Source organism: Lagenorhynchus albirostris, chromosome 17, assembly GCF_949774975.1.
Source record: "Lagenorhynchus albirostris chromosome 17, mLagAlb1.1, whole genome shotgun sequence".
NCBI lineage: Eukaryota > Metazoa > Chordata > Mammalia > Artiodactyla > Delphinidae > Lagenorhynchus > Lagenorhynchus albirostris.
Genome location: NC_083111.1, coordinates 45,252,375 through 45,271,793, shown reverse-complemented (window position 1 = coordinate 45,271,793; position 19,419 = coordinate 45,252,375). Strand labels below are relative to the sequence as shown.

Sequence of the window (19,419 nt, the reverse complement as noted above, 5' to 3'; positions counted from 1 at the left end):
ACAGTATCAAACTAGAAATGAATTACAGGAAGACAAATGGGAAAGACACAAACCCATGGACATTAAACAACATGCTCCTAAAAAACCAATGGGTCAATCAAAGAGGAAATCAGAAAATACCATGAAACAAATGAAAATAAAAACACAGCTTTCCAAAATCTATGGGAGGCTGCAAAAGCAGTTCTAAGACGGAAGTTTATAGCAATAAAGGCCTATATCAAGAAACAAGAGAATTCTAAAATAAAAAACTAACCTGCCATCTAAAGGAATTAGGAAAAGAAGAACAAATGATACCTAAAGTTAAAAGAAGGAAATAATAAACATCTGAGCAGAAATAAATGAAATAGAGATGAAAGAAACAACAGAAAAGATCAATGAAATCAAGAGCTGTTTTTTTGAAAAAATAAACAAAATTGATAAGCCTTTATTTAGCCAGGCTCATTAAGGAAAAAAAAAAAAAAGAGTGAGAGAAAGAGAGAAGATCCAAATAAACAAAATGAGAAATGAAAGAGGAGAAATTAAAACCAATATCACAGAGATAAAAAATCACAATAGAACACTATGAACAATTATATGCCAACAAATTGGACAAGCTAGAAGAAACAGATAAATTTCTAGGAACATACAATCTTCCAAGACAGAATCAGAAAGAAATAGACAATCTGAACAAACTGATCACTAGTATGAAATTGAATCAGTAATCAAAAAACTCCCAGCAAACAAAAGTCCAGGAGGTTCTGCCAGTGTAAGGCAGGCCACAAAAACTAGAGGCACTGCTGCCATGGTCAAAAAGAGGTCACCTGATCTGGAGTAGTGAACAACAATCACACCCAGAAGTCTTGTCGTTGAAATGATGATCTCAGTAATGGTTGAACAGGGAGGGCCAACAGCTCTACTAGCCTGAGATTGTGAATGTGACTGGGGAAAGCATATTCCTGACTGACGTGACACACAAGCACAGTGGATGCAGAAGAACTGAGTTATCTGGACACTCCTAAACAACCATGAGACTACACATATGTATAGAGGACATGTGGAAGGGCTCAGAGGAAAGTAAAAGTTTGGCAGGTATGAGAATGGCCAGAACACTGAATACACAATCCTAACACATACAGAGATCTATCTATGAGTAGAGGACAAAAGCCTTATTTGAGAACTACCTCTGTTCAATTTTGGCTGACCACTAAGATAAGAAGACATAAGGGTGATACCTAAAAAGCCAGGGTTCAAATTAAAACCAAGAATAATAAGAACAGAACAAAACCGAGCTGAGACATCAGTGGTCACACAGTTAGGAAGAAACAGATTTAGCCCAAGGAAGTTACTTTACAAAGAAGCAAACTTGCATAAAAGAACAACAACTTTCTGGGGAAAAAGAAGAATACATATGCACACACTTAAAATTCTGAATATTTTAAAAATTTTAGGCAAACACAGAAATAGGAAAGTGTACCCTATTTCAGGAAAAAAACCACAGTCAATAAAAACAGTCTCTATGTGCCCACAGATGTAGCATGAAGCATAACAAAGGACAACAATTTAGCTATTATAAATGTGTTCAAAGAACTAGAGAAAAAGATTTTTTAAAATTCAAGGAAAGTATGAAAACAATGAATCAATAATCTCATAAGGAGAAAGAAAATACAAAAAAGAACCAAATCAAAATTTTATTTGATTTATTTATTTTTATACAGCACTTATTAGTTAACTTTTTTATACAAATTAGTGTATATATGTCAATCCCAATCCACATCAAAATTTAAAGTAGAAAAGTACAATGACTGAAATGAATAATTTAGTAGAGAAGCTCAATAGCAGATTCATGCTGGCAGAAGAAAAAAACAATCAATGAACCTAAATACAGATCAATAGAAATTATCCAATCTGACTAGGGAAGAAAACCAAAAGGAGACCAGGAAAAACAGATAATCCCCAAACGACTGCCTCTGGGAGGCAGAAGAACGTCCATGCTAAAGAAATGTACTTCGGGATTGTGTTCAAGTCTATTCAAGTAAGCATTCAACATCTCTCATTATATACAAACACATAAGAATAGCCAATGCTATCAGGATCTTCAGGATCTAGAAAAACAGGCAGGGCACTTGGGGTCATTGAGGTAGCCAGGGAGATCAGTCAGACCAAGATTTGTCCAGAGTCCAGAACAGTGGTCTCCCCAGGATGCAGGCACCATTCTCACTCAATCTGCCATGTAAAGGTCTGTACCATAAGCCTTTCCTTGTTGGCCTAACAGAGGAGCAGCATCAGCCATCCAACAAATCCAAGACATGACCCTACTGGCAAGGAGAGCATCTAGGAAGGCAAAGCCATCATGTCCTTGAATCAAAGCCTAAGTAAACTCTTAGGATTTGTCTTAAGTCGCAGCTTTCCTTAGAAGCTAGAGGTGTGAGTGTTTAAATCCCCCACTGGCCTGTGGAATCTAATGCAGTGCCCCCACCCCCCACCAACCCCACTTCTGGCATGGTGTAGATACACTTTCTGTACCTGTGCATTCTGCTGCCACGTGAGTAAAACTCCAAGATTGGAACAATAAGTGTGTTAATGCCACATACTGTCCTTAGAAGTCTTGTGGCATTAACGGAAGGGACAGGCGCAATGGTGGACATGAAATTACCCCTCCCAGAACCTCCTCCACATCAGCCTGTATGGGAACTAGCCCAGCATATCTGTATTCCACAGAATGCCCCAGAGGGGGTCTACCTTTGCATCTCTCTCCTGCCTGCATAGCACACTGATCTTTAACATTTTCAGTAACTCAGAGACATCTCTGGGACTTTCACATAGCTCCTGTCAACATGTCGGGCCGTTAACTACAAACTTGATTTTGATGGCTTGCTTTTCAAGAATAATTACCTTGTACCTGAAATGTTAGCCTATTTACTGCTTGTGCAAAAACACGACAATAAAATCAATGTTCTACAATTCCTGAAAGTAAAAAAAAAAAAAAAAAAAAAAGTATCCATCCTGAAAAACAAGAAAAATATATTGAAGAAAAAATTAACAGAGCCTCAGAGAGCTGAAGTGTACTAACCTAAAATGGAAGGCCCAGAGGTGAGAAGAAAAGAGCACAAAAATATTTGAAGAAATAATGGCTGAAAAATCTCCAAACTGATGAATAACATTAGTACATACATCCAAGCAGCTCAACCAAGCTCAAATAGGATGAATACTGAAACATAAATACCTATAGATATTATAGTCCAATTGTTGAAAACTACAGAACAAGAGAAGTTCTTAAAAGGAGCAAAAGAAAAATAACTCATCACATATAGTGGAAAATCAATATGTTTAAAAGCTGACTTCTACGTGAAATAATTGATTCAGAAGGCAGTGGAAAATCACATTCAGATACATGAAAGGAAGTAATAAACTGTCAACGAAGAACTCTACATCCAGAAAAACTATGTTACAAATATTAAGGTGAAATTAAAACATTCTCTGATCAACAAGGGCTGAGAGAATCCATTGCTAGCAAAGCTGCCTTATGAGTAATAATACTAAAGTAAGTCCTTCAGGTGCTACTTCAAATCCATGGGAGGAAATGAAGAGTGCTGGATACGACAAATAAGTGGGTTAATATGAAAAATTCTATATATGTATTACTTCTCATTTCTCCTCTCAAGTACTTTAAAAGGCAGTTGACTATACAGAGCAATGAATATAACACTGTATTGCTGGGTTACGATACATAGAGGTGTGATATATGTGTGAACAGAAATGAATAGAGAACAGAACTATGTTCAAAAATTTTTTCCATAATTTATCAGAATTAAGTTAAAATATATCTGAGGTGGAGTGTGATAAATTCAGAAACATAATATAATCCTTAGAGCCATCACAAATTAATACATAGTAAAAAAAAATCAGTGGAGAAAATGAAAAAATGATATGCTAAAATACATACCTAAAACAAAGAAGGTATTAAAAGAGACAGGGAACAAAAAACAAGACAAGCAGATAACAAATAGCAAGTGACCAATTTAATTAAAATACATCAACATTACATGAAATATAGATGGTCTAAACCCCCCATTTAAAAATAAGAGATTGTCAGACTGCACAAAAAAATCAAAATCTAACTAAATGCTGCCTAAAAGAGAAATACCTGCATTCAAAAACATAACTATGTTTAAATAAAAAGGATGAAAAAGATATACCATAAAAACTATAACCATAAAAAAGTTGGAATAGCTATAAAAAATAACAGATAAAATAGATTTAAGAAAATACCTTTTATACAGGCAGAGATGGACATTTCATAATGATAACAGGATCAATATTTTAGGAATCCGTAACAGATATATGCACATATGCATCTAACAACAGAGCTTCAAAATCTATGAAGCAAAAATTGACAGAATTTAAATAAAAAACGGATGACTAAATAAAAATACTTGAAAATTTCAATACTCTAGTACTTTCAATAATTGACAGAATAACTAGACAGAAAGTCAGTAGGGTTACAGAAGAACTGAACAACAATATCAACCAACCAACCTAACTGACATACATAGAATGTTGTACCCAACTACTACAGAACAACCATTCAAGCACACATGGAACATTTTCCCAAACAGACCATATGCTAGGCCATCAAGCAATTCTTAATAAATTTAAAGGGATTAAAATCATACCATATATGTTCTAGACCACAATGGAATGGAACAGACAACTGAAAACCAATAAGAAAAAAACCAACGAAACTAAAAGTTGGTTCTCTGAGTAGATAGCAACCTGATAACCCTTTAGCTAGGCTAACCTCAAAGAAGGAGAGAAGGCACAAGTAAAATCAGGAATTAGAGAAGGAATATTACTATTAACCCTAAATAAATTTAAAAGGTTAAACAACAACCCTTATAATGAACAATGCTATTATATCCTCACAAATTAGACAACCTAGACTCAGGGACAACTTTCGAGAAAGACACAATTTATTAAAACTGACTAAAAAGGAAATAGAAAATTTGAACAGGCCTATAACAAATAAAGAGACTGAATTATTCATTTAAAAATTTTCCACTAAAAAAAAAGTCCACCAATTCCACATGCCTTCACTTGGCGAATTCTATCAAATATTTAAAGAAATAATGCCAATACTCCACAAACTCTTCCAGAAATAGAGGAGGAAAAAAGACTTCCCAACTCATTCTATGAGGCCAGCATTACCCTGATATAAAAACCAAAGACACTGTCAGAAAACTACAGACTAAAATCCCTCATGAATACAGATAAAAAAAATAAAAAGGTAAACCGTGTTCGGCATCATATGAAGAGATGACGCGCCATAACCAAATGGTCTATATCCCCAAATACAAGATTAGTTTGGGGGAAAGAGGAGGGTGGGATGAATTGGGAGATTGGGATTGACATATATATATATATATATATATATATATATATATATATATATATATACACACACACACTACTATGTATAAAATAGATAACTAATGAGAACCTACTGTATAACACAGGAAACTACTTGGTGTTCTGTGGTGACCTAAATGGGAAGGAAATCCAAAAGAGAGGGGATATATGTATATGTATGGCTGACTCACTTTGCTCTACAGCTGAAACTGACACAGCAGTGTAAAACGACTATACTCCAATTTAAAAAAAGATTAGTTTAATCAATTAATTATGTAAAATTGATTAATGAAATATATCACATTAATAGCATACAGTAGGGGAAAAACACACATGATCACCTCAATAGATTCATAAAAACACTTGATAAAATCCAAAACCACCTCAGCGTAAAAAGTCTCAATAAACTAAGAATAAAAAGGATCTTTCTCAACTTCATGAGGGGCATCTATGAAAAATTCACAGTTACCATTGTATTTAATGGTGCAAGTCTAAATCCTCTTACTTTAAGATGGAAATGGATTCAAAAAAACGTTAACTTCATATAAAACACTCATGATAAAACAGTAAGAGAAAAAAACATGACTGAAAATTTCATCAGGCATTATTATCCTAATTTTATAATGAATATAATCATTATACATAATGAATATTATATGTGTATTATATGTGATAACAAAAAGTTGAAAGATAAAACAACCCGCACTCCACAACAAGAGAAGCCACCACAATGAGAAGCTTGTGCACCACAACAAAGAGTAGACGCCGCTCGCCGCAACTAGAGAAAGCCCGTGCGCAGCAACAAAGACCCAACACAGCCAAAGATAAATAAATAAACTAAAAAAAAAATAATAATCACTTCTTTATTTTAAAAAAAGTGGTCATCATCAAGGGATTTTTATTTTCTCCTGTATATGTTACTTGCTTTCTAAATTTCCTTTAATGAGGGCATTATACTAACTTAGATAAATCAGACAGAGAAAGACAACTACTGTATATCACTTGTATATGAAATCTAAAAAAGCTGAACTCAGACAAAAGAATGGTGGTTACCAGGGGCTGGAGGGTAAGGATACACACACCCTACACAGATTGGAGAGATATTGCTAAAGAGTGCAAACTTGCAACTATAAGATCTGAAGATCTAATGCACAGCATAGTGATTTTCAGTCAACAATACATATTACACACATCAAAGTTGCTAAGAGACTAGATCTTAAATGTTCTCACCACAAAAAAGAAATGATAATTATGTGACCTGATAGAAATGTTAGCTAACACCACACTGGTAATCATATTGCAATATATGTGTATCAAATCAGCATGCTGTACACCTTAAACTTACATAATTTTATATGTCAACTGTATCTGAATTTAAAAATTCCCATTAATTAGGAATGTTACCTTGGTATCATTTAAAAACCATATTTTTAAGATCTTAAGGCAATGTAAATTATAGTTTATTTTTAAAAGGTGAGCAGGATATTAGATCTGCAATGTAAATTATATTGTTAAGGCAATGTAAATTATATAGTTTATTTTTAAAAGGTGAGCAGGATATTAGATCTGCCATATTGGTTTTTGTTTTTAAAATAAGTGTTTGTGTGGGAGGGTGGAAAATGCAAAATTGATTAACAGGAAATAAATAAAGTAAGGTTCCTTGTCTAGCCTTTAAAAGTTATAGAACCCAGAGGTAAACAAATGATTGAGCAGGATGAATGTGAGCTACTGAGAAGAGAACAATGTCTGTAGCAATTATATTAAAAATGTTTAGGCAGTCCAACAGCTTAACTTCATTTGTTATACATGTATGATGGCTTCCAAGAAATTTATTTAAAAACAACACCAACAAGAACAAATCTCAAGCTCTTTTCTGAGCTTCCTCTTTTACCCAGGCAATCTCATTTACATAGGGTTTAAGAATTAAAGTCAAAGACACTGAGTAAAGCTGGGAAAAAAACTACTGCTATAGTACATCATCATCTTTCAGAACAAGTGGAAATTATGATGATCAAACTATGATATTTTAAAAATATCTATACTGTAATAATACATATGAACAACTAAAGTGACCAGAATTACATGGAAAAAATAGCCCTCATGTTTTTCATAGATGCTCAACAATTTTCACATCAGTTTCTATTAAAACTCATTAAATCCAACAATAGCAGAGTTTTAATTTATAAATGATCTTTACACTTCAACTTTGTCAAAATATTTTATTAAAGTCACAGGCAACTCTTTCAAAAAAGGAAAAACAAACCTCTGCTAGGCACAGGGTAGAAACCCATCTGCTCAGAGGTGTGAGCTAGATGTAGCAAATTACATCTGCAAGCCTCACTGCAAATGCTCTCTAATGAAATTCAAGATGTTGATTTTGACCCACACACCCTACACAGATTGGATCTGGCTATATTAGCGATCATCTCTCCCTTCTCATGGCAACTGAAATCAGATGACACATTTCAACAAACAGTTCCTCATTTTGAACTTTGAAGTCCAAGTTCAGTATAGAAGGCTCAAATCTATAAAGTGAGAACGCTTTTGTTCATCCTATTGATCATCTTTGTAATGCTAAAGGGTTTTTTTTTTCATTTTGTTCATATCATAATGACTAGATCACTGTATTTTGAATCTAAACAACTAGATTCAAAAACTAAGGTTTAAATAGAAATTTAGAACTCCAGTATGATAACCAAGCAACACCAAAGACAAAGAGCAAGAGAAAAATAACTTCACAGGAGTTATGAATCCAAGTTAAAAAAAAAAAAAGATAAAGAAAGTTTTAATTGAAACCACGGTCTTCATAACCACCAGGGTCAAATGGTGAAACATCAAAATTTTAACTAAAAATTCAAAGTTGTTTCCTACAGTAGAATACAGACAATGCATCATTAAGTTCCATTTTTGCTTAAATTATCCTGACTTGGTTTCTGTTGTGTACAACCAAAGGATATCAAGGTATATATACATCTAAATACCATCTCTCTTTTCCGCCTTTCTCAAATATTTTTTTAAAGACACTGGAAATTTGTTATATCAATTTTTCACTTTCTGTTTAGTCCTTAAGGCACCATCATCTGACCTGCATTAACACTATTCCTCTGAAAGTACGGTGATAAGAAAAACCAATCATCCAAAATTGTCAAATCCCTTTCACATCTTTTAGTCCTCATCTTATTGGGCATCTCTGCTACATTTAAATGACTAGATTGTGTGTCTTCCATGACACTACTGCCTCATGGGTTTTTCTGTACTTACCTTATTCACAGTTTTCAACATAGATTATTTTTTTTTCCTTTTCAGCCAGTGAACATTAGTGTTCCCCCCTTTTTCTATCTGGATTATACTTATTTGTCTCTACATAAGTGATTTCAGGTGATCACATCTTTTTTCATGGTCTTCCCTGCTATCACATTGTGTATCTCTAACAATGATTCCTCTTTTGAGCTCTAGACCCATATATGCAACAGCTTATTAGATATATTTACCTGAATGTCCCACAAACACTCTACAGTATGTGCCAACCTAAATTCATCCTTCCCAGCTTCCACACCCAAAACTAAACCTCTTTCTTCATTTGTAATCATAATATTAACCATATAAATGTCTACACACATCCAAGCTAGGAACCATGGAGTTATTCTACACATTTACTTCTCTTTCACTATCTATAACTAATCCAGTCACAAAGTTTTGCCAGTTTTTTTGTTAACTATTTCTCTATTCTTTCCCATTTTCTCCATCCCTATCACCACCATTCTGGTTCTGACAGTCATGTTTCCAGACAACTATAATAGCTAGATGCAATATCTAATCTCCTTGCCTCCAATTTTCCTATCTTCCCCTGAGCCCATGCCCTCTCAGAACCCCACCAAATCCATCATCTACAATTATCAAAAAACATTTACTGAACAAAAATGAGTTGAACATAAAACAATAATAGTATTGGAGAAGCAGACTAGAAAGAAGCGCAATCGGAAGGTGGTATAGATTTAGATACACTGCATATCTGGTTGATCATGAATGATTGAAAATATTTATCTACATTCTGAAACCAGCAAAATGACACTGAGAGAGAAAAAAAGCATTATAGCTCAAAATGAGGATGAGAACAGGAGAGGACAAAACAGCAGATAAGTAATATCATGAAATTTTTAAACATATAAATATAATAGATAAATAGCAAGTGACTGAGGCCCAGAGAGATAAACCATAAAGGATCAATCTGATTCATGACAACCATCCTTCAACAGGTTCCAATACTCAAATATGTCTGAAAAAGAGAATGTGGAATGACACTGAAACCAGGAGGACTAGTTGGAAACTGAAAGTGAACAGACCTCAAGATTCTTTCTCAATCTATGCACAGGTATAAAGATAAAGAGTAAACTACTTTTTACATGTATGCATCAAAGGGTTATACTCAAATATTTTTACAAACAACATTTAAAATGAAGAAAAAATATATACTTATGGTCTTTCATAAGTTAATATCTACAGATTTTTAATGCCTGAAGAAGTTTTAAATATCTTGAAATAATCTCCTTTCCTCAAGGTAGGTTTGGCCAATGAGAATAACCAGGTGGTTAAAAAACTGAAACCTGAAGTAAAATTTAGGTTTCGATGTTGATTATATAGTCACTCTATAGTCTCCTAGGGAGTATGAAAAATAGACTTTAGAAGTTTCTATTTGATTCTAGTCCTCTCCATCTGGTGTATGATATTTTTAAAAGTTGAAAATAAACTAAGATTCTAACTCATCAATTCTGGAAAAAAAATCAGAGAATATAATAACATCTTATGCTTTAAAGATGGAGACTTCTGTAGTTCTTAAGACATTCATAATATATTGGAAAAACAAGATAAGAATAAAACAATTTATCAAATGAAAAGGACAAACAGTTGAAGTTGGCAGGAGCGCTGCAGGAGTAAGAGGGATTTGAAAAGAGTATTGAAGAGATAACAAATAGTACGGTAGTACACATCAGCCCTTTCATAAAATCCATTAAGGGGGGGCTATAATATTGTCATAACATCTTTAACCTCACTGGGGGATTCTATTTCCAGAAACAATGGTAGATTTCATTCCCTGAATGACCCTTGCACTAAAAACAAATGAAAATGATGAATGTATTTATAAAATGTTTATATGTAACACATAGTATGATTAAAACTTATATTTGTTTACACACACAAACACGCGCACGCACACACACAATACCTCCTTAAAATCATTAATGAGTTTCTCCAAAAAGTAAAGACTATTAATGCCATGGAATGAGAGAAGCCAGAAACTCAGAGGTAAACAAAACAAATCGCTTGAGGCATTTCAAAACTGGTGAAATTGAACATCCTTGCTCACAAGTAAGGCTGATTAAAGAATTAGACAATAATATAAAATAAATGATTCATGTATCAAGAAACACAAAGAAGCCTTGAAAATTATGAATAAAAAGGAGTTTTAAAAATCAATCAAGGGCTTCCCTGGTGGCACAGTGGTTGAGAGTCCGCCTGCCGATGCAGGGTACGCGGGCTCATGCCCCGGTCTGGGAAGATCCCACATGCTGCGGAGCGGCTGGGCCCGTGAGCCATGGCCGCTAAGCCTGTGCGTCCGGAGCCTGTGCTCCGCAATGCGAGAGGCCACAACAGTGAGAGGCCCGCGTACCGCAAAAAAGAAAAAAAAAAAAATCAATCAAAATGAAAAGAATATCATAAGTAAAAATTTAATAAAGTGCTACAAAGTTCAAAAACGGGTAAATTAATTTATGGTTTTAGATGTCACGATGCAGTTTGAATCTGAAGAAAGAGGTTCGCAAGGAACTAGAGAAGATCTCCTGGGTGCTGGTAATATTTTTGATCTTGATTCAGATGTAGGCAACAGGGGTAGGTTTATTATAAAATGTATCAAGCTGTGAACTAAGAGTTGAGCAGTTTTCTATATGATATATTTGAATTCTATAAAAGTTTATTCAAAAAATTCAATGAATAACTGTTTAACAGCATATTAGACCCAGCTTTAAAAAATTAATGAAATGGAGGATCAGATTAAAGAAATTACTGAGAATGCAGGTCAGCAAGTCAAAGAGAAAAAATATAAAAGTACAAAGAAGAGACAAGAATAATACAGTAAAAATGTGAAAAATTCTAAAATATATGTAAGAAAGAATAAGGCACAGGCAATATCTGAAGATATTATGCCAGAAAACTTGCAGAACTCATAAAAGACACCAACACTAAAACTTTAAAACACAAAGATTTAAAAAATTCTGAAAGCTGCCAGAGAGGAAGGACAAAATACCTTCAAAGAAACACAAACTGCAAGTGGACATTGCAGATAAATATTTTCATTGTCAATAGGACAATGAAAAGCAAGAGTCAGCACAATGGAATTTTTAATGGGTCAGACAAAAATAACTACCAACAAAGAAATTATATATCCACCAATATATCTTTCAAAAAGGAGGGCAAAATAAAGACATTTTCAAACAAACAAAATTAAGTTTGCTAACAACATATCATCACTAAAAGGCAAAAGGAAAATGGTCTGAGATAGAATAAAGGACTGAATTGTAAGAAGGAATGTCTAGTAAGGCACTAGTATAGGAGTCCACAAACATGGCCCATGACCAAATCTGGCTATCAGATTTTGTAAATAAAGTTTCAAAGAAACACAGTCATGTCAGTTCATCAACATATTGCCTACGGCTGCTTCTGCACTCCAAAGCAGAGTTGAGTAGTTGCAACAAGACCACATAACTGGTAAAACTGAAAATATTTACTATTTGGCTCCTTACTAAATAAATTTTCCAAACCCTGCCCTGATTATATATATGCAATAAATATAAGCAATTATTTTTTTAAGTGATAAACCATTAATCCAGAGAGGATGATTGAATTAAAGTATTTTAAGACCTGTGTGTTGTTCAGTAGCAGAGTAAATAACTTGATTTAATGCATAATTTAATAAATTAAATATGCAGCTTAATATTTCTAGGACCAGAGCTGACTTTGAGGAAAGGGTGTTAATTTCTAAGATTGAAAGAAAAACAGTTAAGGAATACTTTCCAATATAGCAGGAGAAAAAAGGAATTAAAATAACATATATTACAGTATAAAGGAAAAAAACTGTTATTTAAACAACTAAATAAATTCAAACAAGATAGTGAACAGATAACAGGAGAAATGGAGGATGGGAGAAATGGGAGAAAATATTTGCAAATCACATATCTAATAAGTGTCTAATATCAGAATATATAAGGAACTCTTACAACTCAACAATAAAGAGACAAATAACCCAACTAAAAAGTGGGCAAAGGATTTGAAAAGGGACTTCCCTGGTGGTCCAGTGGGTAAGACTCCGTGCTCCCAATGCAGGGGGCCCGGGTTTGATCCCTGGTCGGGGAACTAGATCCTGCATACATGCTGCAACTAAGAAGCCCACATGCCACAACTAAGAGTTCACATGCTGCCACTAAAGAGTCTGCATGCTGCAAGTAAGAAGGCTGCATGCCGCAACTGAAAATCCCACATGCCACAACGAAGATCCCACGTGCCGCAACTAAGACCCAGTGCAGCCAAAATAAATTTAAAAATATTTTTAAAAAGAAAGGATTTGAATAGAAGAAGAAAATACAGAACAGGATCTACAAATGGCCACTGAGCACATGAAAAGATGCTCAAAATCATTAGACATTACAGAAATGAAAATCAACACCACTAGATACCACTTCCCACCCACTGAGAAGGCTAGAACCAATAAGACAATAACAAGAGAACAATAATAAGTGGTGACACAGATATGGATAAATTAATATTGTAAATCAACTATACTTGCACATAAAAATATGTGAATAAATTAGAACCTTCATTCATTGATGTGGGATTGTAAAATGGCACAGATATTTTGAAAAACAGTCTTGTCAATTCCTCAAAAGCTAAAGCACAGAGTTACCAAATGACCCAACAATTCTACTATATATATCTAATAGAAATTAAAACATATGTCCATGCAAAACAGTGTACAAGAATGATCATAGCAGCATTATTGATAATAGCCAAAAAGTGGAAACAACCCAAATACCCATCAAGTAATGAATAAATAAAATGTGGTATAACCATAAAATGAATTATTATTCAGCCATAAAAAGGAATGAGACATACATACTATAACAATGGTTCTATGAAAGAAGTGAAAGATGGCTTCTTTCACTTACCACTTATAATGGTAAGTGAAAGAAGCCAGTCACAAAAGACCACAAATTTTGTTATTTCATTCATATGAAATGTCTAGAAGAAGCAAATTCATAGGGATAGAAAGACAAGTGGTTCGTAGGGTCTGGGGGGAAGGGAGAAAGAGGAGTAGGTGCTAATGATATACCAATTCTTTTTAGGGTGATAAAATTATTCTAAAATTTTATAGTGATGGTTGCATAAAACTTGTAAATACACTAAAAATCATCTAACTGTATACTTTAAATGGAAGAATTTTACAATATGTGAATTTTATCAATGAGTTTTAACAAAAAATCAAGGTACAAATCATTTAATCTTACAAAAATTATTCCAGAGTTAAAATTTTAAAAAAAAGGAGGAAGCACTCCCAGCTCACTTTATGAGCTTTATGAGCTCACTTCACTCTAGCATATCTTTGATATGACATGTAATAGCTATTGTGATAATAAGGAATTCCCTATAACTGAAAACAAATAACAAAGAATGGCTATGTCCAATATGCTAGAGAAATTATCAAGACAAAGAGCACTTAAGAAGAACTCTAAAGAAGTTCCTTCTAACTCTCACAATTCTATGATTTTATGATAATGGTATTCATATCATTAAGTACCAACATTAATTTCTGCCAGTAAAATCATGCTTACTTTTGATAAACCTATGAAAACTAGATTTCAATGGAAATTTCAATAGAGAAAAGGAGAGAGAAATCGACATTAAGTCAAAATCAAAAATTGCAGACTGTACCTGCTTTTCAATAACAGTACTGTGGTAATATGAACGATATCAGGATTCAGACACTTACATCCTAATAATATGAACAAGGTGTTGACCTATTTAGCACTGTCAAAAAATTTCAGGCTTGTTATTAAAATATAGATTCACATTATTTACTTTGTGACTCAAAACTTCTCCAGGTTCACACAGTTTGAAATGAATACATCAAAGTTCAAAAGGGTATGAACCTACAACTGAAAACACTGCAACATCAGAAATCAAGTATTTACTGAAGGAAGATCCATGGCTCCAATCATCACACAATTATCTACTTTATTTAAATAAATGAGTAATCTAGAAATATAGCATGCTTGCTGTAAATAATGTATTCATTTGATTATGTATTTATGAAGCATCCATTCATAAGTCAAGTGGCTTAAATTAAAATCAACCTACTTATAATTCTTAGTTCAGCCTAATGCAAACATCTGAAACCAACATCCTTCTCAAGTTAATTTTATCTATGTTTAGCATTTCAGTGATCATACTGTATTCTATATGATCTTTTGTAGATAGTCTCCATATATACATATATATAGTCTCCATATATATAAAAGGTGTGGCTATCAATAAACATCATCATTTCGTTCATTCACTTTGTAAATCACTTAGTTCATTTCCATGCAGTTCTTTCAATGAGAAGACTGATTCAGAAATGCACTGGCATTAAAAAAAAAAAGCAGTAAAACTAAAAATATCAGTATAAAATATAATAAACATAGTAAAATAACCATAGGAAGAATTTTTTAAAAAAGTACCTTCTTCAAGGATGGGTCGTGGGATGACAAAAGGAATCTCCTGCAGAGGTTCCATATACTTGTGGCCAGCACTAACAATCTTTATTTGAGGCAAACAGAGGACAAGTGTTCCTGGCATGCTGGTTTGTCCATGGTACCAACTTCTTACTGTTCCAGGAATGTCACCAGATACAATTGTACTTGGGGAAGGCAAGCTATCACTTGGGATGAACACACAACAAGATTGTACTTCGAGCTAGAAAAGAAAAGCAAAATCAAAATATTTGGATCAGACTAAATTTGAGAGTAAATGTATCCTCAAACATCTAATATCTTTACCAGAATACACAGGCAAGCCAAAAAAAAGAAAATGCCCCATACTTATGTCTTTATGAGTTACTTTCACTAAAGAATACAACAAACACTTGAAAAGGTATTGTTTCTTGCTATAAATTTGATCAAAAGAGCACAGTGACATGAAATGAAAACGTATCTGCCTTTCCACAGTTCTTTCCAAGAAACATGATTGAGTTAGAAAATGTGCTGGCAAAAAAAGGTGAGAAAATCCTTTTTTTGCAGTTCATTACATTTTGTTAACACCAGCTAAGGCCTTAGAATGGACTAGCATTTTATTGCTCTTACTTTAAAAAACAGAAAACCACAAACAGCTATATCTATGTGAATTTGTCCCTTACTTCACATACTGAAATTTAAGAAAAGAATATTTTAAATGTTCAGATTACATCTCTAGACAAACATTAAAGGAGAACATGTTTATAACATATAGTAATGAAGAAAATTCAGGAGACTTAAAAATCAGAGTGTTATTCCTTACTTTTATCATACTTCAACTTATTACCTAAATTATGATTTCAAGTGAAATTTTTATGTTCCCCTATGCCCAGTGTAGTTACTTAGGTCGCCAGGCCCTAACAGAGTTAAAGTAAGACTAAGCAAGACCAAATAAAAAACTGAATACATCATGAGTTTTTAATTCAAAAGCAATGTAAGTTAAAGCCTATTAGTCTTAGGTGACTCTTGTACAAGGTAATATTCTGTACCTGGTTAGTAAACTGCCCAAATAGCCTACCATACTTAAATTATTTTTAAGAAAATACAAAATATAACCTTTAATTTTCTAGAAAATATTTGGCATACAAAGGTATTATCTAATAAAAACTAAAATTTGTTTGCTTGAAAAATGTTTGGATAGTCTCGCAACTTAAAATAACAAAGAGATCATATTTTATAAAAGATAACTAAGAATAAAGTAATAACCTTCTCTTGGGGTTAATATATTCCTTAGTGAGAGCATGATATGTAACAGGTCTGGAATTCCTTGATATGATAAATAATTTGCCAGTCTTACAAATTAAGTACACTTACTCATTTTCCCTTCAATATTTCTGTGCATGGACAAATTGATGAACTCAGTGAAGAGAAATATAAGTAAACTTTTGCAAAAAAAAAAGTATGTTGGTTCATGAAGTATGAGATTTTTTAGGTTTAGAATTTTATCTTGTAGCTTAATTTAAGCATGTATATGGTTAAGTAATTCATTGTTGATTTAAGTTCACAACATTTTTAACTTCTGAAATAGAAGTGTATATTGTCTCAGATGTTATTACATTTATGTTTTAAAATATGTAACTGCATTAGTGATGTTAAAGTGCACAAGCTAAAGTGGCACACTGACAGCATATTCTCCTATATTAATTACGGTTTTAAGGTCAAACAATGAAGGGTCAGTGTTTAACACTTTATGTTAGATTTTTTAAAAATATTTATTTATTTATTTAATTTATTTGGCTGTGCTGGGTCTTAGTTGCGGCATGCGGGATCTTCATTGTGGCACTCGGGATCTTCATTGCAGCATGTGATATCTTTTAGTTGCAGCGTACGAATTCTTAGTTGCGGCATGTGAGATCTAGTTCCCTGACCAGCAATCAAACCTGGGCCCCTTGCATTGGGAGTACGGAGGCTTAGCCACTGGACCACCAGGGAAGTCCCTGTGTTAGATATTGATGCTATGTTGAAAAATGCTTCCAACAATGTGAGATAATTAGTTTAATATGCTGCCGTACACAGATTTATACATACATGTCCTGAGAAACAAATTTAAATTGTGCCAAAATTTCCAAAATCACAATATATTCCAAATTTCCACTAATTTGGAAATCAATTATTTAATCAAATTAAAACAACCTGAGCAATGCATACAGAATCGACAGTATGTTAGCCTGACATACATAACAAGTGTAAAAAATAAACTTTCTAAAAAATGATGTATACTGTGGGGATTCTTTTAATGATAAGAACTAAAACATATACATAATCCAAATTGTTCAAACTTATTATAATGTTACATCTATTATGTATACTAAAGCTATCACATAAATCTTTTTACACTTTTAAAATAACTGTTAAACTGTATGTCTAAAATTGTGGTTTTAATGTAAAATGTTGAGTGATTTATATAAGTGAATATAAATCTGCAGCAGTAAATTTTGTATTAATGTAAGGATCTGACAATCCAAGGGAAAGAAAATGAAGTAATCTGCCAGTAAGAAGTCCTCAAACCGGGGGTCAGATCATGTTCATGGAAACCATCTGGTTGGGACCCTCTGAGCCACACCAAACACAAATGATCTTTTAAAAAAATATCCTATTCATTAATGCATCACAGCTGCACTGAGTGTTACTTCATTTTTCCATGGCAACATCCTTTTTGTTTCAAGGATCTTATTTCAGTTTTGGTAGCAACATGTTCTTTTGCCAATATTGAACACATTCATGTGTTAAAGTGAAGGGATTATTACAAATTCTTGAAGTAGAACCACCTCTATTTTGATTCCTATTAGGTCAAGGGCTACATATCTAAGTATCATATGCTGAGGATAAACCAATAAAGTAGAAATTATTCGGTATTATTTTAATAAATGAAATGATTGTCATGCGTTTTTTCTTAAGTTCCAAGTTCCGTTTTTTCTGAAGTTTCAAGTGCTGTTTGAAAAGATATATGCCATTTGTACCCCCATCCTCCATAAGTAAGGTTTGGTAAACTTTGATTTTTCTAATTTGTGTGTTCTATAACTGTGACCATAACTGAGTTAAAAAGAAGAGACTAAGACAGGTTTCATTTATACATTAACCTAATAAGCATTTTAATTAGCCCACTCTCCATTATACAGAATAACTTTACATAAATGCTTTAAAATGTCACACCATATTTTCTGCCCCTTTAAATAATGCTCCTATTTCCCAAATAACATGTTTTCCTTTCTTCAAAACTTGAAACTTGGACTTCCCTCGTGGCACAGTGGTTAAGAATCCGCCTGCCAATGCAGGGGGCATAGGTTTGATCTCTGGTCCGGGAAGATACCACATGCTACAGAGCAACTAAGCCTGTGTGCCACAACTACTGAGCCTGCGCTCTAGAGCCCGCGAGCCACAACTACTGAGCCCGCATGCCACAACTACTGAAGCCCACGTGCCTAGAGCCCGTGCTCCACAACAAGAGAAGCCACCGCAATGAGAAGTCCGCACACCGCAACAAAGAGTAGCCCCCGCTCACCACAAGTAGAGAAAGCCCGCACACAGCAATGAAGACCCAACACAGCCAAAACTAACTAAATAAATAAATTTATTAAAAAAAAAAACCCTTGAAACTTTAGTGATAATTATAGTTAGAAAATTTCTACAGAATGAAACGTTCTCTGCATGAATGTATTTTACTCCTCAGGAAACAGTTTCAAATAAAAAATAAAAGTGAAGAAACACTGCAGGTTGTATTTTCATTCACTTTTTCTTTCTTTTATTCATGCATTCTTTAACATCCACCATTAACTGAGCTGGAAGTCAGGAAAACAGACAAAAGACATAGTCCTAGCATTTAAGAAACTTGAAACAAGAGGATTTTAAAATACTAATAGCCTTACATAATTCTCACTAGAGCATAATAAAGTCTATAATGTCAGACACTGTGCTTATTTTGTTCAGGCTACAGTCTCAGTACATAGTACAGTGCCTAGCATATGCTAGGTGTTAAATAATTGTTAAATAAGTGAACACAATTATTTTTATTAGCACCAGATATTGATGTTAATTAAAATAATTGTTTAATGCATGTTGTTCATCATTTCATTTCACAGAGACATCTAGTAATTAATAAAATTGACTTGTTAGCCAGATTGGTTCATCTCCAGCTGTGGAACCTTTGACAAGTTATTTGGTCTTTCCATGACTTCAGAATCTTCATCTGTAAAGGGGGGAACTCAGCTTTGATATA

General features: G+C 33.6%; 1 protein-coding gene across 5 annotated transcripts in view; it reads right to left on the bottom strand.

The window, feature by feature from the left end:
- Positions 1-19,419, bottom strand: part of VPS13B (vacuolar protein sorting 13 homolog B) — a 793,535-nt gene that overhangs the window by 418,253 nt on the left and 355,863 nt on the right. For all 5 annotated transcript variants that reach the window (XM_060128467.1, XM_060128455.1, XM_060128456.1 and 2 more), the window contains exon 23: positions 15,153-15,387. In XM_060128467.1, the coding sequence (XP_059984450.1) occupies positions 15,153-15,387 (235 nt within the window). The remainder of the gene's footprint in view (positions 1-15,152; positions 15,388-19,419) is intronic.